General features: G+C 42.9%; 1 protein-coding gene and 1 long non-coding RNA gene across 2 annotated transcripts in view; one reads left to right on the top strand and one right to left on the bottom strand.

Annotated features, from left to right (window-relative positions):
* The window catches only part of EML6 (EMAP like 6), a 374,873-nt gene that overhangs the window by 158,611 nt on the left and 188,684 nt on the right, over nt 1-27,578 (bottom strand). Inside the window, exons 12-15 of the mRNA XM_039531367.1 lie at nt 14,139-14,306; nt 12,566-12,672; nt 4,103-4,221; nt 2,519-2,705 (exon numbers count right to left, since the gene is read on the bottom strand). Of these exons, the coding sequence (XP_039387301.1) occupies nt 2,519-2,705; nt 4,103-4,221; nt 12,566-12,672; nt 14,139-14,306 (581 nt within the window). The remainder of the gene's footprint in view (nt 1-2,518; nt 2,706-4,102; nt 4,222-12,565; nt 12,673-14,138; nt 14,307-27,578) is intronic.
* LOC120401408 lies at nt 1,673-27,575 on the top strand. The gene is made up of 3 exons (XR_005596429.1): nt 1,673-1,868; nt 7,880-7,962; nt 27,332-27,575. It is a non-coding gene; the product is annotated as an uncharacterized LOC120401408 (long non-coding RNA).

The following is a 27,578-nucleotide window of genomic DNA, read 5'->3' on the forward strand; positions in this document are numbered from 1 at the left end:
ATCTGACATAACCTCCTCCTTCTCATCTCTCCTTTTCCACTGCATACCCCCTGCTTCCCTCCTCCTCCAGCTCCTTCCAGTCTCCTGACCTCCCTCACCCCCTACTCTATTTTTTCCTTCCCCTTTCTGTACAAGCATGCTTTGGTCTCCCCCATCTTAAAAAAAAAAAAAACCAACTCACTCATGGTAGCTTCCTTTCAAATTATCACCCAATCTCTCTTCTCTTGTTCATTTCCAAATTCCTTGAATGCACCTTCTAGAACCACTGTCTGAAGTTCCTTTCCTCCCATTCCAGCCTAGATCCTCTCCAGTCTGACTTCCAGCTTTACACTCCACAGAAGCAACACTTAACAAAGGGTCTATTGAGCACTTTGCAACCAAATAACATGGCTACATCCTTGTCCTCCTTGACCTACTGGTTAACTTTGATGCTGCTGGCCATTGTCTTTTAAAATTTCACCTTCCCTCAGCTTTTTAGACTATTCTGCCTTAGTTCTCTTCCTACCTCTTTAATCATTTCTTCAGTGTTTTGTTTGGTGGGTCCTCCTCATATGCCCTGTAACTAATGTTGGGGGTTCAAGAAAGCTCCAGCCTTTACACTCTTCTTCCTCTGCATTCTGTCTCTGGATGATCTTATCCATAAACAAAAAACTTTGACTTCATATCCACTCCAGACTTGCTTTCATCTGCACAAACTTAAATCTCAGCCTGTCCTTCTGACATCTTTGTGGATGTCCAGCCGTCAATTTAAATGCAACATTCCCAAATCAGAGGTCTTATAAATTGCCCCAAAGCCTCTCCTCTCTCTCTCTTTTCCCCTCTGGACATCATCTCTAATTCACATAAATCTTTTAAATCCACACATGTAGGCTGAGTCTAAATTTGTGGTAAAGAATGTTTCTAAAAACTGACCTTTTCTCTCTCTCTCTCTACCCCATCAAATTCTCATCTAGGCCCTTATCTTGCACCTTCTCTGCAGCAACTTCCTCCTCCCTGGCCTTAACTGCTGCACCTTTGTTCCCCTCAAGTCCATTCAAAATGCTGCTTCTAGGATTATCTTCCTGCTTCTGAGCACATCAGTCTTCTCTTTGAGTTTCTCCAATGCTTTTACTTATCTGCACATCCAACATATGCTTCTTGTCTCTATCTATAAGCCTTTTCATGACTTGGTCCCAGGCTACATAGTTGACCTAGTAATTTATATCATTATGATGATCCCTGCTTTTGGTTCTCCAACATTCCCAGTCTTTACTGCCCACCAGTCAGCTTCTCCCTACACACCTTTGAGCTTTCCCCCATCACCACTCTTTATGCATAGGTAAAACTCAATTTCATCTTCCTTCAAATCCCCCAACACTCACCCCTGCCATGATGAGTACAAATCCCTGCCTGATGAGAATGGATAGGGAAAAAGTAGGGCTACAGGTTTGTCATGGTGGGTGAAAAAAAAGTCACCTTTAGTGTGATTTTCCCATTTGCCCATGATTTTTTCTGTCAGTCACTCATTCACAGCAGCAGCAGCTCTGACCCTACAGGGCTGGGCCCAGTTCCCTGCTCTGGGCATTATGACCTAGTACACAGGTTGCAGTGCCACTCAGGTTTGGCTCACTCAACCTCTGTCATAGTGTGCGTGGGGGGAGTGCGTGGGGGGAGGGCGGAGGAGGGTACTAGGCAAACCAGAGCAAACATACCAAATCACAATGCCCAGAGCAGGGTACCAGGTGCAGGACCTGCTGCTGCAGGATGAGTGTGGACAGGCTCTCACTTTTCAGAGAATCCTCCCCATCCCTTCCATACCAAGTCAGGATTAGGGTTGCAGTCCTGAGGTTGAAGGTGCTGCTGTTGATGGTCCATGTCTCCTCCACAGGGTAAGGAGGACAATATATTTTTTTTAAATCAAAAGGCAGGGAGAAGTCAAGGTAAATTTTGACTTTTACTATATCTGCTGCCATAACTGCTTCCTGATTTTTGTTTAAAAAATGCTATGACAAATCTGCAACTCTAACAATCAGGAATCTAATGTTACTGTTCTTGTTCATCTTATTATACCTTAGCAATGTTCACAATCTTTATCTTTACACAAATTAGATTACTATCATTAGCTCATCCTCCCTGGCCGCTGTCTATATGTCTTGCCATCCTGTTGTATTTTAGCATTAAGAACTAAACATCAGAAGACTCATGGGAGGTAGGGAAATATGTATTATTTTCAACATTTTACAGGTGAGGAACAAAGGTTCAGAGTGAATAAGCAACTTTCCAAATGCCATAATAGGAGACTCTAATTTCTGTTTTTTAGGAATACTGTAACAGTGTCACAATCATTGTTTCCACTACTGCTTTCCCTAGCAGTTAGGCAATGCCATGGGTGGCAAAACATTTAATCTGTGTTTCAAAGCAGGAAAATGCCTCTCTTTATGACAAAGGTACACAAAACTGTTTTTCATTTCTCAAATATAGTTTGTGAAAGAGAATCCCTTAATTTGTTTTGTCATGACCAACACTCTTAGATACACACCTGTCCAGTAGCAACATAGTCTTTCATTGGATGGATGGTTAGGCTGAGGATGTCATCATCATGACCAAGATATAGTCTTTGGGTGTGTTGTTGCCTACTGTATACAATGGCAACAGCAGCGATATGGTAAACAACCTCTCCAGTTTGTGTGTAGAACAAATTATTTCGACAGTCATAACCTCGGTAACTGAAATAAATATAAAGCAAAGGAAGTTTAATATGCCACCAAAAATATCCAGGTACTTTGGGGGAAAACAATCTAACTGCAAATGACTTACCTGAGCTAGACCCAAAATATCATAATATACAGGCAGACTACAAACATTTAAATGTCTTATATTACATTCATAATTGTTAACAATTAGAGCCAGGGCCGCCTAGAGGGGGGGGGGCAAGTGGGGCAACTTGCCCCAGGCCCCCACGAGAGTTTTTCAGGGCCCCTGGATCAGGGTCCTTCACTCGCTCCGGGGCCCCTGGAGCTTCTTCACTCCTGGTCTTCGCTGGCCGGGGGTCCTTCCTCTCCGGGACAGAAGGACCCCCTACCGCCGAAGCGGAACCTGCCGCCGGAGTGCAGCCGGGTCTTCGGCGGTAATTCAGCAGCAGGGGGGGTCCTTCCGTTCTGGGACCCGCCGCCGAAGTGCCCCAAAGACCCGCGGTGGGGGCTGCACTTCGGCGGCGGGTCCTGCTTCGGCGGTAATTTGGCGGTGGGGGGTCCCCGCCGTGGGTCTTCGGGGCACTTTGGCGGCGGGTCCCGGAGCACAAGGACCCCCCCGCCGCCGACTTACCGCCGAAGCGGGGGCCCCCCGCCGAAGACCCCGGGCCCCCAGAATCCTCTGGGCGGCCCTGATTAGAGCTGTGTAAAACTCCATGGTTTTCTTTGCACTAGTTAAGTATACATTTTTTTCTGAATTCAAAGAGTTACCTCTCAAGTTTCATTTTGATTTTGGGGATTAACTGAACCAAAAATTCATCCAGAACTGTCAAGGTTCACCTGATTTTTGCATCAAAATCATGAGAAAACCATGACTGGTTCTGCTTTGAGCAGGGGGTTGGACTAGATGACTTTCTGAGGTCCCTTCCAACCCTGATATTCTATGATTCTAAAAAACAGAGTTCCTATGGTCTAGATGAGACATCATAAATTAGCTCAAGTTCATACAAAATTATGCCCAGGAAAGTTTTGCATGCTTTTGTGCTGCAAATGTATCACACATTTCTACTAATTACAACAACCATAGCCAATGGACCTAATGACAGTTCCAGGAAATACCAGGGAAAATCAAGTGAGTTGAAAAGGTGATTTAAAAAAAAAAAGTAATGCTTGGTCATTACTTTATATCCTCCTCCTTAACAATCACAATTGAAAGAAAGAGAAATGTATAGGTGATATTCCCATTTTTACCACAATACCGGTAAGCACAGTAATTTATCTGTGGGTAAGCTGTGGAAAATGTTACATCAAATACTTTACCTCAAATTAATCAAAATGTGCTTAAGAGTATTTATTTAAGCACTGTGCTATTCAATGGAACCTGTGTCTTACAAAAGAGAAGTCCAAGAACCTTTACTTAGTAGTTACAATACCCATGTACAAACTGCAGTTTTAAGCTGTCCTCAGGAGCTCTCTCTCTTTTAAGGAAGGGCACTGAATGGTTTTTCTCTTTACTTTGTTGTTTCAGCTGAGGTAGATCTTCTTTGTAAACCTAAAAAATAAGTTACACTTAATTATACATTCAAGTATATTGAATATAAATACACACTGACCAGTTTCTTAAATAATAATAATGAAAAATATTACTTATGTCAGTGTGCTCAACAATGTACAAGACATAGAAGAAGTCATGATCCCTGCCCTAAAGAAAGGAAGAGGATCCCCAGTGTGGTATATGATATTAATGGAAGATCAGAAAAAAGTCATTGCTATTCAGGAAGTTTCATGTATCACATACTATTTTGTGAACAGGATTTTTAATACCGATACTCTAAATTTCTTTTTCCAAATTAATACATGTACTCAAACCTGTACATAATAATGAAATAATTCCATCAAGAAGTTCTGGCGACATACACAATAAGCACGCTACTTAAGTGATTTTCAAATGTCACCAGAATCCTGAGATGGAATTACAGTCTTAATATATATACCAGAGATACAAAATATTATACATATAAATCAGTTAGAGATGCTGAAACATTGTGCAACTGCTAGAGCTGTTTGAAGCCACTTAGAGGTTGTGACATCAATTAAATCCACTACGAGGCTGAAATATAGCTTTAAATTTTTTCTTTTTTTTTGTACATCTCTTCATTTCTTGGTTTTAGCTGGTAGTGGAGATACCAAAATCTCTTGCAACAAAAGTTATTTCCACACTAATTCTGACCTAATTGCAACCCAGGGGTGCTGAAAACCTCATAAGAATGTCTGATCTGGAAGTGTTACCACACAGAGGTTCAGATAAGCATCTGAAATTTCAGATGCCTATACAAACACAACCTCTAGACATTTTGCCTGTCACTAGCATACACTGTAATGTTCACACACTCTTTTCATCTGGTTTCAAACACCATCTTCAAAAACTTTTAAAGGATGCAACCTGTAAATAAGTCCACTCACTATTAGGGCCCCCCTCCTAGCCAGGCATGACATAGCAATTCTCTCGCTACTCTAGCACTGCCCTGCCAACAGTTGCTCCGGCACTGTGGTGGCTTCTCTTCCAGTAACTTGGCTCTTCGGCTGGGTCACCATCTTAAGTCCACCCCTTTCAGAGTCACAACTGTCCAAACGAAAAGTCCCAAAATGTCTTTAACATAACCAAAAATCTTCCACCTTCTCTGGGGCTAATCATCTGCCTATCTTCAGGGCACAAATTAGCTACTCTGTAGCTCCCCAATCCTGGGCTCAATAATCCTTGTGAAGGGTTCATAGGTGAACCCAGTTCCACCTCTGGGTTTTGACTTAAGGCCATGTACTCATAGACTTTAAGGTCAGAAGGGACCATTATGATTTTCTAGTCTGACCTCCTGCACAACGCGGGCCACAGAATCTCACCCACCCACTCCTGTACAAACCCCTGACCTATGTCTGAGCTACTGAAGTCCTCAACTTGTGTTTTAAAGACTTCAAGGTGCACAGAATCTTCCAGCAAGTGACCCGTGCCCCTTGTTGCAAAAGAAGGCAAAAAAACCCCAGGGCCTCTGCCAATCTGCCCTGGAGGAAAATTCCTGCCTGACTCCAAATACGGTGATCAGCTAAACCCTGAGCATGTGGGCAAGACTCACCAGCCAGACACCCAGGAAAGAATTATCTGTAGTAACTCAGCTGTAAGTGAATAACTAGGTCTGCTCCTTTACCTGTGCTGCAGTTCTGTCTGGGCTGCTTCCTATCCAGCCTTTTCAGTTCCCCTCTGGGTCTCTCTGTCTCCTCCCTGCTTTAGACAGGGTCTCTCCCAGACCTCCCTGCCTAGAGAGCTTTCCTTCTTAGTCTGGCTCTTCTGCCATCTCTTTCCCCAGCCGAGCTTTATCACCACTTAAGCCCAACTCTCCCTCTTTACTGCAGCCACTTTCTGCCTGATATGGGGAATTGCCTGATTCCCCTCAGGTGGGGCTCATTTTGTAATCAGTTTGGTTCAGCCTCAGGCTCTCCAGTGCATGGGGCAAGCCAGCCTGTTACACTAACAATAAAACATAAAATATTATAGGTAGCTTTTTCAAAAGTGACAAAGTAATTTAGGAGCCTAAGTTCCATTTTCAGAAGTGAAAAGTAAGACGATAAGTCACTTCTGTAAATGGGACTAGGCACTTTTGAAAATTCTAGCCTATCTCTAATCTGAGCCAAAACTGTTCAGTTGTTTCCACTAATGAGGCTTGTGAAAAATGCACTCTTTTACTTATAATAAAGTAATACTGGCAACCTTTTCTTTAAATATCTTTACCATCCATGATTTGGAGCAAGGATTTGAAATCTGGCATTTGTTGCAGGGATGTGCTCTTTACCATCTATCTGAAAATCTGTCAATATTTGGCCAAGCTATAAGTCTTTGAAAAATCACTGTTCACACATGCTCAATAGAGACTTTTTCAGTTTTAGCAGCTAGAGCTAAAGGTGGAGCTGGAGGGTGGTGGTGGTGGAACTAGGTCTGGACAGGCAAAAAGATTGGGACAAGGAGCCATAGAGTGAGGAGACTGGGGCAAACGGCAGGGTGAGGAGTAAGAGGGGAGGACTAAAATTGAATGAAGATCCCAGGGAGGGAGACAGGGAGACAGTGTTGGGGGGTGGGCAGGGAGGAATGGGACAGACAGAGTGGACAAGGAGCCAGGAGTGGGGAACTGGGTTTGGTAAGGAGGTTGGGAGTATGAGGGGGCTAGAAGACTAAGCCTGGAAGAGGAAACTGGGTAGGTGAAAAGAATGAGACTGAGATGAAAAGCCTTAAGAGTGGAAAAGAGACAACTGGGACAGAGACATGTTGAAAAGGACAGGACAGAGCGGGTTAAGCTGGAGAGGAATGGGCAGAAGAGTTTGTGCCCACTAGAGCACACTCCCCTCTAAAGCCTCGAATAGAACCCAAGATTACTGAGTCTCACCATTCCTCTGCTGTTAGCAAACACCTGTGAAACCCACAGGCAAGCTATGTGTTTAATCACCCTCTAGTGATGATTGACATGGAGGACAGTAACCTACTGTTGCTATCAGTTACTCCACTAGTTCAGAGGTCAATGCAATGGATCTAAAGTTTCCAATCCTGCTGATGACCCATGTGACCCATATGATGCCACATGATGGAATTTCTGTTCCTTCAGTTTGCTTTTTAAAAACCTAGACAATTACACACAAAAAACTATATTAAATGTCCATTATTAAGGTTGTAAACTCAAGCTCTCAAAAGTTAGGAATTGCCAGAATTGATGTTCATAGATTCATAGCTTTCAAGGCCGGAAGGAACCACTGTGCTCATCTAGTCTGACCTCCTGTATTACACAGACCATTGAACTTTCCCAAAATTATTCCTATAATATATTTATTAGAAAAATGTCCAATCCTGATTAAAAAATTGTCAGTGATGGAGACACCACCATGACTACTGGTAAATTGTTCCAATGGTTATTTACTCTCACTGTCAAAAATTTACATCTTATTTCCAGTCTAAATTTGTCTAGCTTTAACTTCCAGCCATTGGATTGTGTCAGACCTTTCTCTGCTAGACTGAACAGCCCATTATTAAATATTTGTTCCCTGATGATCAAATCACCTCTTACCGTCTCTTTGTTAAATTAAATAGATTGAGCTTTTTGCATCTATCACTTATAAGGCATGTTTTCGAATCCTTTAATCGTATTTGTGGCTCTTCTCTGAACCCTCTCCAGTTTTATCAACATCCTTCTTGAATTGTGGGCACCAGAACTGGACTCAGTATTCCTGCAGCGGTCACACCAGTCCAAATACTGAGGTAAAATAACCTCCCTACTCCTACTTGAGATTTCCCTTTTTATAATCTCATAGACTTTAAGGTCAGAAGGGACCATTATGATCATCTAGTCTGACCTCCTGCACAATGCAGGCCACAGAATCTTACCCATTCACTTCTATAACAAACCCCTAACCTATGTCTGAGTTATTGAAGTCAGTTAGGGCACAGGATGGACATTATTCACTTAATAAGCAGCTATCCAATATTTTGTTTTGTTCAGTGTGTGACTAAGCCTCATTTATTTAGCTCTGAACACAGAATTATTAATTTCCTCATGTGCCTTTCTATGGTGCTTGTCTCAATAGTATCTGAGGGCTGGTCCACACTAAGAAGCGGGGTCGAACTAAGGTATGCAAATTCAGCTACGTGAATAGCGTAGCTGAATTCGAAGTACCCTAGTTCGAACTACTCACCCATCCAGACGCCGTGGAATCGAAGTCTGCAGCTCCAAGGTCGACTCCGCCACCGCCGTTTGCAGTGGTGGAGTACCGGAGTCGACCGCGGCGCTTCCGGAGTTCGAACTATCGCGTCCAGATTAGACGCGATAGTTCGAACTCCGAGAAGTCGAACTCACTGCGTCGACCCGGCTGGTAAGTGTAGACTAGCCCTGAGTGCCTCACAAACATTCATTAATTTATGTTCACAACACCTCTGTGAGATGAGGAGGTGGCATTATCCCATTTTACTGTAGGGAGCTGAGGCACAGAGAGTAAGTTCAAAGTATCCACTAATTTGGATGACCAACATGAGACAGGAACAGGGCCACCTAGAGTGGGGGGCAAGTGGGGCAATTTGCCCCAGGTCCCGGGCCCCACAGGGGCCCCCATGAGAATGGCCAAGGCTCGCCCCCGCCATCCCCCTGGCATCTCAGCGCGTCCTGGACAGCGCTGCAGCTGCGTTGCTCCGGGGGTGGGGGGAAGCTGAGCTCCTCCCCGCTCAGAGCCACATGGTAAGGGGGCAGGGCTGCGAGCGGCTCCTCCCCTTACCATGTGGCTCTGAGTGGGGAGGAGCTCAGGCCCTCCCCCGAGCCACAGGGCTGCAGCGCTGTTCAGGACTGCTTCTCAACGCGCGCACTGAGGCGCTGGGAGGTGGGGGTAAGCGGCTGGGGCTGGGGGGGGTTGGATAAGGGGCAGAGAGTCCCGGGGACAGTCAGGGGACAGGGAGGAGGGGGTTGGATGGGGCAGAGGTTCTGGCAGGGGCGGTCAGGGGACAAGGAAGGGGGGGGTTGGATTGGGAGGGCTTCGGGGGTGGTGGTCAGGGGACAAGGAGCAGGATGGGTCAGGGATTCTAAAAAATTCTTATTTCATTTGAAATGTTTAGCAGGGTTTTTATTTGTTTGTTTTTGTTTTTCTGCTTCTTGGTGAAACAAGAACCAAAAAAGCCTCCAAGGTTTTCAATTTGCTGTTATTCCTCTACCCTGCCTCCTTTCTCTCCCTCTTTACCTTTTTCTCTCCCCGCCCCGAGAGGGAAAAGGAGGAAAGGAGAAGGAAAGCCCAAGAGAGGAAAAGCTCAATGAAAACCATTTTTAAAGACTTTAATTTCAGTGGAAAACAAAAGTTGAATGAAACAACATTTTTCTACACATTTTTTCTTAAATGTTGTTTTGATTGAACAAAAAAATCACCCAGCTTTAGTCGTAACCGCACAGGCTCCTGTATGCTCCTTATGCCTAGCCTGAATGGCTCACTGGCCTGAGTTCAGTCTCATAGGGGGCACCTGCTAAATATGGCTTGCTTACCTTAACTCTCAGCTTCTCACCCAGCCTCTGTCCCAGTGCCTAGATATTTGGCTGAAACTGTTACTTTTGCTGGATGGCATGAGCACATTCCTCCTTCTGACCTATAACTGAGTCACTCCTTGGGCAAAAAAAAAAATAGTGTATTTCTGCTCTTCAGATTAACCTCCAGATATTCCTACATTATTTTAGCCAAGTATGTGCTTGGTCTGCCTCCTATGGCTCAGTCATGTGCAGGTAGGTGAAATAGTGGGTGAAAAACTGGTTGAAGGACAGTAATCAAGGAATGGTTATCAATAATACACTTTCAAACTGGGGAAATGTGTCCAGCAGGTCCCACAGGTGTCCAGTACTATTCAATATTTTCATAAATCAATTGGATAATGGAGTCGAAAGTTCACTTATGCAATTTGCAGATGACACCAGGCTGGGAGGGGTTGAAAGCACTTTGGAGGACCGGATTAGAATTTGAATTGCCCTTGATAAATTGGAGGATTGGTCTGAAATCAGCAGATGAAATTCAATAAAAACAAGTGCAAAGTACTGCACTTAGGAATGAAAAATCAAATGCATAACTACAAAATGGGGAATAACTAGCTAGGCAATAGTACTGCTGGAAAGGATCTGGGGATTATAGTGAATCACAAAGTGAATGTGTCAACACTATGATGCAGCTACAAAAGAGACTAATATCATACTAGGTTGTTATGACATATGTTGCAACCTTGTGCAGTATCTCTGGGGATACATACTGTATTAAGCTTATAAATGGTTTATGTATCACTGTGGGCCAGGGACTGTATGCAACTTGGGGCAGTGGAGCAGAGTGAGGGGGAATGATACCACAGCTCCTCCAGGAACTAAAAGCAGTGGATGGTGATTTAAGGTGAACCACTCAGGTTGTAAAGACCTCCAGAGAGGTACCATGCCTGGGGATGCTTGCATAAACTGGTTCAAACTAGGTTTTCCAGAGACCAACTGACTAAGAAAGGATGTTTGGCATAAAAAGTCTACATTTAAACTGACTCAGGGCCTTCTTTTGATTCAGCAAGCAGACAAGTCCTTCTGACCAAAGACACAACCCTTCCAGAAGGGCTGGAAGAACTTTGGCTTACTAGGGCCCCCATCAGATTGAGTAGTGACATCTGATAAGCTTTTAAAGTGTGTCATAAACATACAATTAAGGGTTAATTCCTCTTTTGCTTGTAAATGGTTAAGAAGATCACATAACCTAGCTGACACCTGACCAACAGGACCAATAAGGAGACAAGATACTTTCAAATCTGGGAGGGAGGAAAGTCTTTGTCTGTCCGTTGTTGAATGTGCTTTTGCCGGAGAAGATCAAGGAGGCAAGCCATCTAACTCCATTAAAATTCAAAAGTTTTGAATTTTTTTAAGCAGAATTTTTTTATTGTTTCTTTAAACAATCAAACACAGCAAGCAGCAAATACTTGGCCACACACTCCTGAAACTCCAAATCATGTTCAGGTTTTGGCAGACTTATTTCAGCTTTTCAATTAAAAAAACCACAACAAATTTTGAAGGAAAGCAGACATTGTCCGTGATTTTTTCTGCTTTTTAAAAACCCCTAGTTTTCAATCCAAAAAAAGTTTTGATGGAAAATATTTGTCCAACTTTTTTAATGAGCTTTAGTGCCTTTTAGCACTAGCTGATGCTGAGAACAAGTGATACCTTGTAAAGGTGACTTGAAAAGAAATTTTCTCAAAACTGGGTTTGTGCTGAGATGTGGAAGGTTTTTAAATGTTTATTTTTTCCCAGGGGGGGCAAGTGGGGCAATTTTCCCTGGGCCCCACAGGGGCCCCCATGAGAATACAGTATTCTATAGTATTGCAACTTTTTTTTATGGAAGGGGCCCCTGAAATTGCTTTGCCCCAGGCCCCCTGAATCCTCTGGGCGGCCCTGGACAGGAAGGATGTGATTTTTCAGAATAACTACCATTATTAGTTAGCATTTTTTATGTTCAAAGCGGAGCTCATCATTGACTTCAGTTGCAGCTGTGAGTTCTCAGTACTTCTGCAAATCAGACCCCAGAGTATCAAGTCAAACTCCCAGAAAATGAGGAACACACAATTAATGACTACTTCTAAAAACCCTGATTTAAATGACTTGCTCAGCATCACATAGAATTCTGTGGCAAAGTCAGGGATAAAATCCAGTTCTCCAGGACAGCAGAATTTAACTGCCTTGACCAGCAGAACTTCCTTTTTCTTCTGCTAATCCCCTACCTCATTCAACACACATCTTCCAATTTCTGCAGCAAATGAGGCAAGGTCCTACATACAACAGCTTCCTTTATTATACCACCCTAATTCATCCCAAGAGCAGGTCCATCCTGTAAACTGAATGACGCATTGGTTCTGTAGAAAAAATAGTATGCAAACATATAATTAAAATATATCATAATGCATACACACAAGGAGAAAGAATTAAGGTTGCATAGCATCCTTAATTCTGTCATTTCCATACTTCTGAGTTCTTTTGAAACTTTAATAGTGTTCTTTTAAAGTAGTTTTTATGTGTGATATATTATAATACAGGTTGGGTGAAACCTCATTGAAGCTGGTGGGCATGGTAATAGAAGGGCATATCTATTATACTAGTATATGGCTTTTTCTTAAACTTTTTTCAGATACTCGTCTGTAGCTAAAGTACACACTACTTTTATTTTGTATATTGGTTGCATAACCAGCTTAAATATTGCCAAAATATTTTTTCTCAAAGTAGACTGATGAATTTGCTGCAACTTTATTTTAACTGGCTTTACTGAAAAGTTATAGTGGATTATTAGGCAGCTGAGTTTACATCTGTAAATTCATTTTTACTCACTTGGCGATCATAGTTGATTTGAGCTTCCTGCTCAATATCTGAATCTAGCTCTGGCACATCAGATAAATCAGAATCTGATTCTTCACTGTATGAATCAATACCACCCTCTGCATAAAAATTAATTCACATGTAACAGTTATTATCTAGTCAGAACAGAATATTACATCACATTTTCACAAATTTTTAGACTACCAGGAATTAATGCAAAACCTTCAGAAGCTTTAAAGTGTTTGCAAACCAAACATTCTATGGACTTGGTGAACATTTCTGGTTTTGTATCACAAAGGTAAATACAGATAATCCTCACACTTCAATGCCAAGGTCTCTATTGTAAAAACCTGAATAATGATTAGGGTTGTCGATTAATCACAGTTAACTCACGTGATTAACTCAAAAAAATTAATCATGATTTAAAAAAGTAATCACGATTAATCACAGTTTTAATTGCACGGTTCAACAATAGAATACCAATTGAAATATATTAAATATTGTAGATGTTTTTCTACATTTTCATATATATTGTATTCTATTTTATAATTGAAATCAAAGTGTATATTATTTTTATTACAAATATTTGCACTGTAAAAATGATAAACAAAAGAAACAGTATTTTTCAATTCACCTTATACAAGTACTGTAGTGCAATTTCTTGGTTGTGAAAGTGCAACTTACAAATGTAGATTTTTTTTGCTACATAACTGCACTCAAAAACAAAACAATGTAAAGCTTCAGAGCCTACAAGTCCACTCAGTCCTACTTCTTGTTCAGTCAATCGCTAAGACAAACTAGTATGTTTACAATTACAGAAGATAATGCTGCCCACTTCTTATTTACAATATCACCAGAAAGTGAGAACAGGCATGGCACTTTTGTAGCCTGCATGATGAGTGATCCCTCTACTTTCTTGAAATAATGAGTTATATCACATGAAAAAAACCAGTTAATTTCTGCAGGGCCTGAGACAATGTGAAAGATTTCCTGCAGGGAAATCCAATATTTAGCAGTTGACATTATGTAATGTATATGCTTCTGTTGAATATTACAGGCACAATGCACATTACACGTGCAATTTTCAAATATGGCCATTTAAATTGTACACACAAATCTCACATATTCATACGCATATTTGCACATAGACACACAAAATGGCATTTACACAGCTAAGTGCCTTTTCATGCACAATTAGGATTTGTGTACACAATTCAGGTGTCCAATTTTGAAAACTGACTCTGATCTGGTACATCTCTCCCTCTTAAAAGTTTCTTATATTTGATGTGTGTTGAAAATATCACTTCTTTCTTCCCAGATATATTCCCTGAATCCTGCTAAAGGATTATTTAAGTGGACTTTGCCTGGCACATTCACTAGTCTATTAACTAATTAATCTACAGGAAAGTAAAAGGCCCTGTGCATGCTGGATGTGTGGCATTCCAGAGATTAATATGAAAAATAATATTTTTCTCTTCATCCAACACAACCTTCTGCATCAGTGCTACATATTTCTTTGATTTTTATGAAATAAAAATAACAAAGTAAATATCATAAACAATTTTTCAGAAATGGTCATTTTTACCTTGGGATGCTGTTTCAATTATTCCATTTGTTACACTTTCTGGAATAAATCTCCATTGAAAAACAGAGTGATCAGCACCTCCTGTACTTAACACCCACTGAAAATCATGTGACCAACGTACATTAGTTACATGTGCTGAGTGGCCAGCATATTTTCTAAATTTAGCTCCTAAAATATATAAAAATAAAATTGTTAAAAGTGAAAATAGCCACTGAATGAACAAATTATATAGTTAATTTTTAAAAAAGGTGACAGGACAGTACATATAAATTGTTTTTTTTAATGGGACCATAAATTAAAAATCTGCCTTGTGGCTTGTATGCTCTTGCAAATTTCCAACATTTCAAATCAAGCTTCCACCATCCTAACTGTTTCATTATATGGCCCAAAAGATAGAAGGTTATTTTTTAAAATTTCAGGATGAAATAAAATACAATAAAAAGCCAAATCGTCAGCAAAGCAACAGCATAGTATGGTACAATTATTAAAAAGCATGAGGTTCAGCAGTACTATTGAAATTCTTGGTTCCTCAAGACAACTATATGACAGAGTTGAAATGGTGAAATGATTAGACTGCAAAAGAGAAATATGAGCAAGTAGGCAGCAACATGGCAGTGCTGGAGCTGGTCTTGAGGGATACCATTTACATATCTTCTAAGGGTCTGTCTAGATTAAGAAAGGAAGTTGGGGTTAGGCAACAAAATTTACCTAACCCCAACCTTTACTCTACTGTACACACAAGGTCAACAACTTTTAGCTCAATATAGCTGGTCAAGGTCAGGTGACCTCAGTTGATCGTTTCCTAATGTGGATGAAATTTCAGAGAGAGTATAACAACAATAGAAGTCCTTTACCAAAACAAAGTCGTTTTGCAATTATAAGACATTCCCCAGTCCCCTCTGTATAATTCTGAAAGCCTGACCAGAAAATTCAGTAGAAACTATTCTTAAAACTAGAATGAAGAGGGTTCCTAACACCACCAATCTAATAAATAACTACTGATGAGCTACCTAAGAAACATGAGAACAATAGCTCAGTATGTTCAGTATTTCCCAAGATAAAATAATCTTCTGAAGTTGGATTTTGCATGCCATCAGTGCAAATGTGTGACAGCGAGAGACACACACTGCCCCTTTAAGTATGCTGCCCTTTAAAGTAGATTGGCACTCAGCAGTCTGAAGCCTGCTTGTTCAGACATAGCAATAGCTGCCAGCAAGCTCCCTCCATCCTGAGCCCTGTCCTGAGCCCTGTTATGTCCTGCCCCTGCTCTGTGGAGATGGGGTACAGGGGCAGGGGGAGGGGGACACCCTGACATCAGTAACCCCTCCCTTCCCTGCTCTGCACAGCAAGCAGGAGGCTCCTGGTAGCAGCTGGCCAAGGGCTCCAAGGCAGAGGGCAGGAGCAGCACAGCAGTGGGGAGAGGGACACCTGACGTGCACCCGGCTGTGCACCTTAGAGGGAATTTAGATTCTGACCTATTTATTTATGAGCTTGTGGGGCTAGAATAAAGGTTGGTGCCCTAAGGAACCATTTAAAGTTGGGATTTGTACAAAACTTCCTTTTCTTGAACATGCTGAGGACATTATACTACAAAGGTTTAACCTCTTTGCCTATTAAGGCCACATTAATACCTCCTGGAGGATGTCAAGGCTATACTTAACATATTAAACTATGGACTTTGCACCAGCCAGTAGAATAAGTTCTATTCATTGACTTCTTTTGAAAATTACTTCACTTCCATTTTGAATCTGTCTAGACCAGGATAAGGATTGGTTTTTACACTATGGAGGATTGACTTTTGCAATAGCAGACCTCCTCTGTGAGACAGAGACATCCAAAGCTCCAATGCTGAGTTAATCATGCCTGAGAGTCCAGACCTCTTCAGTCAGAAAGGCGTGGATCTTTTGTATAGTCCTGGAAAGCAGTGGAAAAGGCAGGGAGGCATATGGAAGAAACATTGCCCAAATTTGTGAGAAGTCATTCCCCACATCACATCTTGACCTTTCCTGAAGAGGCTACAGGTCACTTTATTGTTGTTTCCAGATACAAAGAGATCAATCACTAGCCTGCTAACTTGATGAGTGAGGATTTTTCTGGTGCTAATTCCACAATTCTGCCATGCAAGTCTTATTCATCTTTCCCTTAATGATCAGTGCACACAGAGATAGGAAATTTTGCTTTGCCAGGAGAAGTTGATTTTTCTCTCTGGGATAGGGCTGATTGTGTTCTTTGTAGTTTATTTATGAAAACCACATCAGATACATTAACTGTGAACGCTACGTCATTGATGTTTATCTTCAAGAACTAGGGGTCACCAAATGAAATTAACAGGCAGCAGGTTGGAGGGCTTAGAATTGCACTTTGTCTTCCTGAAGGAACTTGTCTCTGAATTCCGAAAACTTGCAGTAGTTGATGAAATCATACTTCACAAGTAGTGTCTGATAACTGGCTATTCGAAATTGCAGACTGGAAGATGTAAACACTTTTTTCCTTAGCAGGTCCAAGCATTTAGCCTCCTTCTCTGAAGGAGTGTCTTGTTGCCTACTCCTTTCTGGAGCAGCTTGAACAACCAGGAAATTTAGGGCAAGATGCGTGAATAAAAATTCTGCTCCCTCACTTGGAACAAAGTACCTCTTTTTTGCCCTCTGAGGAATAGCTGCGCATGTTGCTGGAATATGTCACTACTTTAGCCGCTATAGGATATGATGGGGAGCACCACCTTATGACACACTGCATTCTGTAAAATGTCCAGGAGTTTGTGGGATGTCTCTTGGACTTCCTTCAGAGGAATCTGGAGTATATTAGCAACCCTCCTTAACGGCTCCAGGATCTGCTTGTGATCATCCAGCAGAGACGGTGAGACGAGGGCAACTGCCTTGTTAGGAGATGAAGATGATATTCTTGGCAGAACCAGCAGAACTGCTGAATCTGGTTCTTCTTCCTCCACAGGCTCCTGGAGCAGGCCAGGTTGGTCTCTTGGAAGAGAAAGGATGGTGTGTTTCTTGATAGGACTGTACCACTTCTGAATACTGCATGTATGGGTCCCACATCCCCAGTAAGGCCAGTGAGAAGAATCCAACATGGGTTGTGGCAGTCCCCATAGCATAGGTCGTGGGGGAGCCCAGGAGATTATCAATCCTCTATCTGGGCTCACCTTCTGTTGTGGAGATGATGTCAGTCCCTCCTCAAAGTTGAACTGTCTTGAAGAGGAGAATGTAGGGTTCAGTTCTAATGGTGGTGCCAGCAGTATGGTAGATGCTGCAATGCCCCTATTGGTAGACAGACTGGAGACCAGCTTCTCCCTTTATAGTGCTCCTGGACTGATGGTGTCAGAACCTCCCTAGACCGGACCAGATCCAATAAGATGAGAGACTGCAGATCTGGGAGGATACTCTGTTGTCATATACCTCTCCTCATCCGAAGAATGTGGTTGTCATATACCACATCCGAAGAAGTGAGCTGTAGCTCACGAAAGCTCATGCTTAAATAAATTTGTTAGTCTTTAAGGTGCCACAAGTACTCCTGTTTTTTTTGCGGATACAGACTAACACGGCTGCTACTCTGAAACCTCTCCTCAGTTAGTTTCTCCCCATATTGATAGAGCCAGTGTATGAAATCCCTTGGAAGCCAAAACTTCATTATGTGAGCATGAAGGTACCCTCAGTTCAAGGGACTCTCTGTGCTTCGCTGGTACTGGTTGTTGGCCCAGTCTAGGCTCACAATGTCAGTGCTTGTTCGTGACTGATGACAAACTAGCTGTTGCAAACAGCACTGGAGCTGAAGCACCCTTAGTTTTTGGAGCCTGCAAATTGGTGCAGTGACTCTTCAGAGTTTCTGAACCTCCTGGGACAGGGTGCAAAGAGTCACGCAATACAGAAAGTGTTGGGGAAGAAACACTCCTTTTAGAGGTGGACTTCAAGGGGCACGTCTTTCTAGACTTTTGAGAATGCCTTCCCTGAGAAAAAGGTCCTTGGCTCTATCCTTACTCACCCCTGTGTCCAAAGTAATGGTGCTAGGAGGTATGTTTTTTGAAGCTTCTGATGAGAATAAGGGAGGGGTGGTCTCCTAGCCTGGATATGACTGAGCCCTCATTACACACTGTATCAGATGTCTCTTCAGTTTGAATTCCTGTACCTGGTAAGTTTGGCTGAGGAAGGAGCAGCACATACTGCACTTGGCAGAGATGTGCACTTCTCTGAGGCAGTACAGGCACCTCTGACTGTCGTCACTGACCAAGGCAGCTTGAGGGCAGAAGATGCAATTTTTGAAGCACAATATCCAAGGCATATTCCAAACCCGAAATCAGGAGCAGGGAGGCAAACTCCCAAGTCCTAACTATATTGAGTACATTAATAACTATCTAACATAACTTCATATATATAATATTTACAGAATCAAGTAGAAGGATAAAATCTATGGACATTGTAGGTTCTGTCTCAGACTATGTGGTGGCAGAGAGGAATTGGAGAAACAATCAGTCCACATTGCCCCTTATACCTTTGATTTGGTGTAAGAGGACAGGAACAGCGCAAACAGAGACCAATGAACACTACTAGCATGAATCTTCCAGTCTCAGGCACATGAAGTACATGTGTACTCCAATAGTGGAACACACATAGGGACGGGCATTTGAACAAAAACTGCTGGTTTCACCTGTTGCAATCTGGTTGGTACACCTGAACTAAGCCTGTCAGCAGCGCCATCATAGTATTTTCCGTGACAGTTGTTGATCCTCAGGATTAGATGCAATAATATATCTTTAATTACTGATACGATTACCTACACTGGTGAACCAACTGCATTGTACAATCAGAGAATCATAGAATATTAGGGTTGGAAGGGACCTCAGGAGGTCATCTAGTCCAAACCACTGCTCAAACCAGGACCAACACCAACTAAATCATCCCAGCTAAGGCTTTGTCAAGCCAGGCCTTAAAAACCTCTAAGGATGGAGATTCCACCACCTTCCTAGGTAACCCATTCCAGTGCTTCGCCACCCTCCTAGCGAAGAAGTTTTTCCTAATATCCAACCTAAACCTCCCTCACTGCAACTTGAGACCATTACTCCTTGTTCTGTCATCTGCTACCACTGACAACAGTCTAGATCCATCCTCTTTGGAACCCCCTTTCAGGTAGTTGAAAGCAGCTATCAAATCCCCCCTCATTCTTCTCTTCTGCAGACTAAACAATCCCAGTTCCTTCAGCCTCTCCTCATAAATCATGTGCTCCAGCCCCCTAATCATTTTTGTTGCCCTCCGCTGGACTCTTTCCAATTTGTCCACATCCTTCTTGTAGTATGGGGCCCAAAACTGGACACAGTACTCCAGATGAGGCTTCACCGATGTTAAATAGAGGGGAATGATCACATCCTTCGATCTGCTGGCAATGCTCCTATTTATACAGCCCAAAATGCCGTTAGCCTTCTTGGCAACAAGGGCACGCTGTTGACTCATATCCAGCTTCTCGTCCACTGTAACCCCTAAGTCCTTTTCTGCAGAACTGCTGCCTAACCATTCGGTCCCTAGTCTGTAGCAGTGCATGGGATTCTTCCATCCTAAGTGCAGGACTCTGCACTTGTCCTTGTTGAACCTCATCAGATTTCTTTTGGCCCAATCCTCTAACTTGTTTAGGTCCCTCTGTATCCTATCTCTACCCTCCAGCATATCTACCACTCCTCCCAGTTTAGTGTCATAGCATAGCATAGCATATCAGGGTTGGAAGGGACCTCAGCAGGTCATCTAGTCTAACCCCCTGCTCAAAGCAGGACCAATCCCCGGACAGATTTATGCCCCAGATCCCTAAATGGCCCCCTCAGGATTGAACTCACAACCCTGGGTTTAGCGGGCCAATGCTCAAACCACTGAGCTATCCCTCCCCCTCAAATCTGCAAACTTGCTGAGGGTGCAGTCCACGCCATCCTCTAAATCATTAATGAAGATATTGAACAAAACCAGCCCCAGGACCGACCCTTGAGGCACTCCACTTGATACTGGCTGCCCGCTAGACATGGAGCCATTGAGAACTACCCAGTAAGCCCGATGATCTAGCCAGCTTTCTATCCACCTTATAGTCCATCTATCCAGCCCATACTTCTTTAACTTCCCCACAAATTAAAGAATCCAATGAACACTTCATAAACATCCATGTCATAATCTACATATCACACAAAACTCCTTGCTCTTTGTTGGAGAAGACTGTTTCATCTATCATTATCATATACCACTTCCCAAAAATGTTCTCAGAAATATTCCTTACAATTTTAAATTGCCATGATTATCTCACTTTCAATAACTGGACTTCTGAATTTGTCTTGACTCTTTTTCAGCCACTTTGAAACATAAAGAGCATATTTTTCCTGCAAACAAAGAAATTTAATAAAGTTGTAGTTCACCTTTCCACTGAAGGGAGTGCTTCAAATGAAAATCTTTGTCTTGCAAGATAACATATTCAGAGTTCTCATTTTTTTTCTAAGAGTACTGAAAACTTAATATGTCACCAACGTTCTCTGTGGTCTTTGAAGAATATCAACTATTTCCTAGTAACACTTGTCTCAATACTTTTTCCAACTAGAGAATCGAGACTGTTTGAAAGCTTGAACCAGCCCAAGCCCAAACATCTACCCAGCAATTTTATAGCCCCATAGCCTGAGCCCCTCAAACCTGAGTCAGCTGACCCAGGCCAGCTGCAGCCATGCCATGGGTCTTTTATTCCTGTGTCAACGTACCCACTGTCACTAGAGTCAGAATAAGGGAGTCACTGAAAGTCACCAAACCAGGATTAGCTGAAAGAATGGCTTTGTCTTCCAAAAAGTTACACAGGGAAAGATATAAGTCATGATTGGTTAGGTTTCTCAGAAATGTTAACAGTATCAGGCAACTGGCATTTGATTCCAGTTGCAGGCGATGGCAGAGATAGCCAGACCCTACAACCATCAGAAGCTGATTAACTTGTTGTTGAAAGTGTAGCTTCCTTCTTTTTAATGAGCCATGTTTTAAGTGATTTCACTTTATCCCCTTTAAAATAGACTTTTATTTTGTACTTCAACGAACAGAGGACAGGCAAACAGAGGGAGTTTGCCTGGGAGTTCACCTGCGGGGAGTTTGCACAGAGTGTTTTTGCCTTTCAGGCTCCTGTCAGCAGTACATTCAACATCTGCGGGGCCTCTTAGAAGGAAGACATGGATAGTGAGTGATCAGTTGTTGTGACCTGCTCAGAATGTGCCATGTTTTCTTTCTCCCAGAAGACAGAAGTGCCTTCGTCTGTATGAAGTGCAAGCTGGTCTGCATATTGGAAGAGAAGGTTAGAGGACTAGAGAGCCACGTATCAACCCTGCGTTGCATCAGAAAAAATGAAGATTTTCTGGATAGAAGTCAGGGTTTGGTTCTGGAAGCAAAACATGCCGAAGATTCAGAGAGTGCAGTGCGGAGCAGGGAAGAATATTGGCAGCATGTGGCTGCCAGAGGAAGAAAGAAGATAACCTATGTACCCTAATTGCAGATGGAGGTGCGAAACCATTTTCAGGCTCTCTGCACAGGTAAGGATTTGGAAGAGCCCTCTGAGGGAAGGTATGAGAAGGAGACCCCATCAGCCGGAAGGTATGGGATGCACTGTCCTAGGGATGGGGGTTCCATGACCACCACTCCCAAGAGGAGGAGATGAGTGGTGGTGATCAGGGACTCCCTCCTAAGGGGGACGGAGTCATCCATCTGCCAACCAGACCAGGAGACTCGAGAAGTATGATGCTTGTCTGGAGCTAGAATCCAGGATGTGACAGAGTGTTTGCCGAGACTGACCAACACCTCGGACCGCTACCCCTTCCTACTTCTCCACGTGGGCACCAATGATACTGCCAAGAATGACCTTGAGTGGATCACTGCAGACTATATGGCTCTGGGAAGAAGGATAAAGGAGTTTGAGGTGCAAGTTGTGTTTTTGTCCATCCTCTCTGTTGAAGGAAAAGGCCCAGGTAGGGACTGTCAAATTGTGGAGGTTACGCAGGTGGTGTCGGAGAGAGGGCTTTGGATTCTTTGACCATGGGATGCTGTTCTGGGAAGAAGGATTGCTAGGAAGAGATGGGATCCACCTAACAAAGAGACGAAAGAGCATCTTCGCAGGCAGGCTTGCTAATCTAGTGAGGAGGGCTTTAAACTATGTTCACCGGGGATGGTGACCTAAGCCCAGTGGTAAGTGGGGGAGTGGGATACCGGAAGGAAACACAAGGAGGAGGGTACAAGACGGGAAGCCTCCTGATTCATACTGAGAAAGGAGGGCAATCGGCTAGTTCTCTTAGTTGCATGTACATGAATGCAAGAAGCCCGGGAAATAAGCAGGAAGAATTGGAAGTCCTGGCACAATCAAGGAACTATGACGTGATTGGAATAACAGAAACTTGGTGGGACAGTTCACATGACGGGAGCACTGTCATGGATGGGTATAAACTGTTCAGGAAGGACAGGTACAGGAGGAAAGGTGGAGGAGTTGCATTGTATGTAAGAGAGTAGTATGATTGCTCACAGCTCCAGTTTGAAACTGGAGAAAAGTCTTTGGGTTAAATTTAGAAGCGAGAGCAACAAGGGTGATGTCGTGGTGGGCATGTGCTATAGATCACTGGATCAGAAGGATGAGGTAGATGAGGCTTTCTTCGGACAACTAACTGAAGTTTCCAGATCAGAGGCCCTGGTTCTAATGGGGGACTTCAATCACCCTGACATTTGCTGGGAGAGCAATACAGCAATGCACAGACAATCCAGGAAGTTTTTGGAGAGTGTTGGGAACAACTTCCTGGTAAAAGTGCTGGAGGAACCAACTAGGGGTCATGCTTCTCTTGACCTGCTGCTTACAAACAGGGAAGAATTGGTAGGAGAAGTAGAAGTGGGTGGCAACCTAGGCAGCAGTGACCATGAGATGGTTGAGTTCAGGATCCTAACAAAAGGAAGAAAGAAGAGTAGCAAAATACGGACCCTGGACTTCAGAAAAGCAGACTTTGACTCCCTTAGGGAATTGATGGGCAGGATCCCTGGGAAGCTAATATGAGGGAGCAAGAAGTCCAGGAGAGCTGGCTGTATTTTAAAGAAGCCTTATTAAGGGCACAGGAACAAACCATCCCAAAGTGCAGAAAGAATAGCAAATACGGCAGTTGAGCAGCTTGGCTTAACAGTGAAATCTTCAGTGAGCATAAATTCAAAAAGGAAGCTTACAAGAAGTGGCAATTTGGACAGATGACTAGGGAGGAGTATAAAAATATTGCTAGAGCATGCAGGGCTGTAATCAGGAAGGCCAAGGCACAACTGGAGTTGCAGCTAGCAAGGGATGTGAAGGGTAACAAGAAGGGTTTCTACAGGTATGTTAGCAACAAGAAGGTCAGGGAAAGTGTGGGACCCTTATTGAATGAGGGAGGCAATATAGTGACAGATGATGTGGAAAAAGCTAAAGTACTTTATGCTTTTTTCGCCTCGGTCTTCACAAACAAGGTCAGCTCCCAGACGGCTGCACTGGGCAACACAGTATGAGGAGGAAGTGAGAAGCCCTCTGTAGTGAAAGAACTGGTTAAGGACTATTTAGAAAAGCTGGACGTGCACAAATCCTTGGGTCCAGATCTAATGCATCCAAGGGTGCTGCGGGAACTAGCTCATGTGATTGCAGAGCCATTGGCCATTATCTTTGAAAATTCGTGGCAATTTGGGGAAGTCCTGGACAATTGGAAAGAGGCAAATATAGTGCCCATCTTTTAAAAAGGGAAGAAAGAGAACCCAGGGAACTACAGACCAATCAGCCTCACTTCAGTCCTCGGCAGAATCATGGAGCAGATCCTCAAGGAATCCATTTTGAAGTACTTGGAGGAGAGGAAGGTGATCAGGAACAGTCAACATGGATTCACCAAGGGCAAGTCATGCCTGACCAACATGATTGCCTTCTATGATGAGATAACTGGCTCTGTGGATATGGGGAAAGCAGTGGACATGATGTACCTTAGTTTTAGCAAAGCTTTTGATATGGTTTCCCACAGTATTCTTGCCAGCAAGTTCATAGACTCATAGACTTTAAGGTCAGAAGGGACCATTATGATCATCTAGTCTGACCTCCTGCACAATGCAGGCTGCAGAATCTCACCCATCCACTTCTATAACAAACCCCTAACCTATGTCTGAGTTATTGAAGTCCTCAAATTGTGGTTTGAAGACCTCAAGCTGCAGAGAATCCTCCAGCAATTGACCTGTGCCCCATGCTGCAGAGGAAGGCAAAAAACCTCCAAGGCCTCTGCCAATCTGCCTTGGAGGAAAATTCCTTCCCGACCCCAAATATGGCGATCAGTTAAACCCTGAACATGTGGGCAAGACTCACCAGCCAGCACCCAGGAAAGAATTCTCTATAGTAACTCAGATCCCAACCCATCTAACATCCCATCAAAGGCCACTGGGCATACTTACCTGCTGATAATTTAGCAATTGATCAAAGATCAATTGCTAAATTAATTGCCAAAATTAGGCTATCCCATCATACCATCCCCTCCATAAACTTATCAAGCTTAGTCTTGAAGCCAGATATGTCTTTTGCCCCCACTACTCCCCTTGGAAGGCTGTTCCAGAACTTCACTCCTCTAATGGTTAGAAACCTTCGTCTAATTTCAAGTCTAAACTTCCTAATGTCCAGGTTATATCCATTTGTTCTTGTGTCCACATTGGTACTAAGCTTATTCCTCTCCCTCCCTGATATTAATCCCTCTGATATATTTATAAAGAGCAATCATATCTCCCCTCAACCTTCTTTTGGTTAGGCTAAACAAGCCAAGCTCTTTGAGTCTCCTTTCATAAGACAGGTTTTCCATTCCTCGGATCATCCTAGTAGCCCGTCTCTGAACCTGTTCCAGTTTGAATTCATCCTTTTTAAACATGGGAGACCAGAACTGCACACAGTATTCCAGATGAGGTCTCACCAGTGCCTTGTACAACGGTACTAACACCTCCTTATCTTTGCTGCAAATACCTCGCCTGATGCATCCTAAAACTGCATTAGCTTTTTTAACGGCCATATCACATTGGCGGCTCATAGTCATCCTGTGATCAACCAGTACTCCGAGGTCCTTCTCCTCCTCTGTTACTTCCAACATGACCTTGCACTTTTCACTATTAAATTTCATCCTATTACGATTACTCCAGTTTACAAGGTCATCCAGATCTTCCTGTATGATATCCCGGTCCTTCTCTGTGTTAGCAATACCTCCCAGCTTTGTGTCATCCGCAAACTTTATTAGCACATTCCCACTTTTTGTGCCAAGGTCAGTAATAAAAAGGTTAAATAAGGTTGGTCCCAAAACTGATCCCTGAGGAACTCCACTAGTAACCTCCTTCCAGCCTGACAGTTCACTTTTCAATACAACCCGTTGTAGTCTCCCCTTTAACCAGTTCTAATTTTTATCCACCTAATTTTCATACTGATCCCCATCTTTTCCAATTTAACTAATAATTCCCCATGTGGAACCATGTCAAAAGCCTTACTGAAATCGAGGTAAATTAGATCCACTGTAAATTAGTTTCCTTTGTCTAAAAAATCTGTTACCTTCTCAAAGAAGGCGATCAGGTTGGTTTGGCACGATCTACCTTTTGTAAAACCATGTTGTATTTTGTCCCAATTACCATTGACCTCAATGTCCTTAACGACTTTCTCCTTCAAAATTTTTTCCAAGACCTTACGTACTACAGATGTCAAACTAACAGGCCTATAGTTACTTGGATCACTTTTTTTCCCTTTCTTAAAAATAGGAACTATGTTAGCAATTCTCCAGTCGTACAGTACAACCCCTGAGTTTACTGATTCATTAAAAATTCTTGCTAATGGGCTTGCAATTTCATGTGCCAGTTCCTTTAATATTCTTGGATGAAGATTATCTGGGCCTTCTGATTTTGTCCCATTAAGCTGTTCGAGTTTGGCTTCTACCTCGGATGTGGTAATATCTACCTCTATATCCTCATTGCCATTTGTCATCCTACCATTATCCCTAAGCTCCTCATTAGCCTCATTAAAGACCGAGGCAAAGTATTTGTTTAGATATTGGGCCATGCCTAGATTATCCTTAACCTCCATTCCATCCTCAATGTTTAGCGGTCCCACTTCTTCTTTCTTTGTTTTCTTCTTATTTATATGGCTATAGAACCTTTTACTATTGGTTTTAATTCCCTTTGCAAGGGAATTAAATGGCTTTTGGCCTTTCTCACTTTATCCCTACATGATCTGACCTCAATAAGGTAGCTTTCCTTGCTAATCCTTCCCATCTTCCACTCCTTGTAGGCTTTCTGCTTTTTCCTAATCACCTCTCTGAGATGCTTGCTCATCCAGCTTGGCCTACAACTCCTGCCTATGATTTTTTTCCCCTTTCTTGGGATGCAGGCTTCTGATAGTTTCTGCAACTTTGACTTGAAGTAATTCCAGGCCTCCTCCGCCTTTAGAGCCACAAGTTCTTCAGTCCAATCCACTTCCCTAACTAATTTCCTTAATTCTTTAAAGTTAGCCCTTTTGAAATAAAAAACCCTAGTCCCAGATCTATTTTTGTTTATCCTTCCATCTAGTTTGAACTGAATTAGCTCATGATCACTCGAATCAAGGTTGTCCCCTACAACCATTTCTTCTATGAGGTCCTCACTACTCACCAAAACCAAATCTAAACCTCTTGTTGGTTCTTCAACTACTTGGTGAAGAAATCCATCAGCTATCACATCCAGAAAAATCTGAGCCCTATTATTGTTACTAGCACTTGTCCTCCAAAGTATGGATTGGATGAATGGGCTATAAGGTGGATAGAAAGCTGGCTAGATTGTTGGGCTCATCAGGTAGTGATCAACAGCTGGATGTTTAGTTGGCAGCTGGTATCAAGCGGAGTGACTCCGGGGTTGGTCCTGGGGCCGGTTTTCTTCAACATCTTTATTAATGATCTGGATGATGGGATTAATTGCACCCCCAGCAAGTTCGCAGATGACACTAAAGTGGGGTAGAGGTAGACAGCTGGAGGGTAGGGATAGGGTCCAGAAATATTTAGCTGGCCTCTTGGTATTATATAGTCACTGTATTCTCTGTAGAACAGTCTACAATGTGGCAGAAAGAAGAATGGGAACAGCCTACTCCTGATCTGCTAATTACTATAGAAAACAATGACTTTTCTGTTTTGCTTATGTAACTACCTTGATTCCTCCCTCACCCAGAGACAATGACAAAGAAAACACTACAAATAAGATGGCAGATTGAGGTCATTTGACCTCCAGGCCTGATGGGACTTGAGTCACAGGCTACAAAAGAACAGCTAAAGAATCACAGTCTCCATAATGTCTAGCCTCTCCACTTTTTTTGTGAAAAGAGCCTGGGCAGGCTCCAGGCACCAGTCCAGCAAGCAGCTGCTTGTGGCGGCCAACAGTGAGGGGCGGCACATCCGGGTCTTCAGCAGCAGCGTGT

The sequence above is a fragment of the Mauremys reevesii genome, linkage group 3 (assembly GCF_016161935.1).
Source record: "Mauremys reevesii isolate NIE-2019 linkage group 3, ASM1616193v1, whole genome shotgun sequence".
Taxonomy (NCBI): Eukaryota; Metazoa; Chordata; order Testudines; family Geoemydidae; genus Mauremys; species Mauremys reevesii.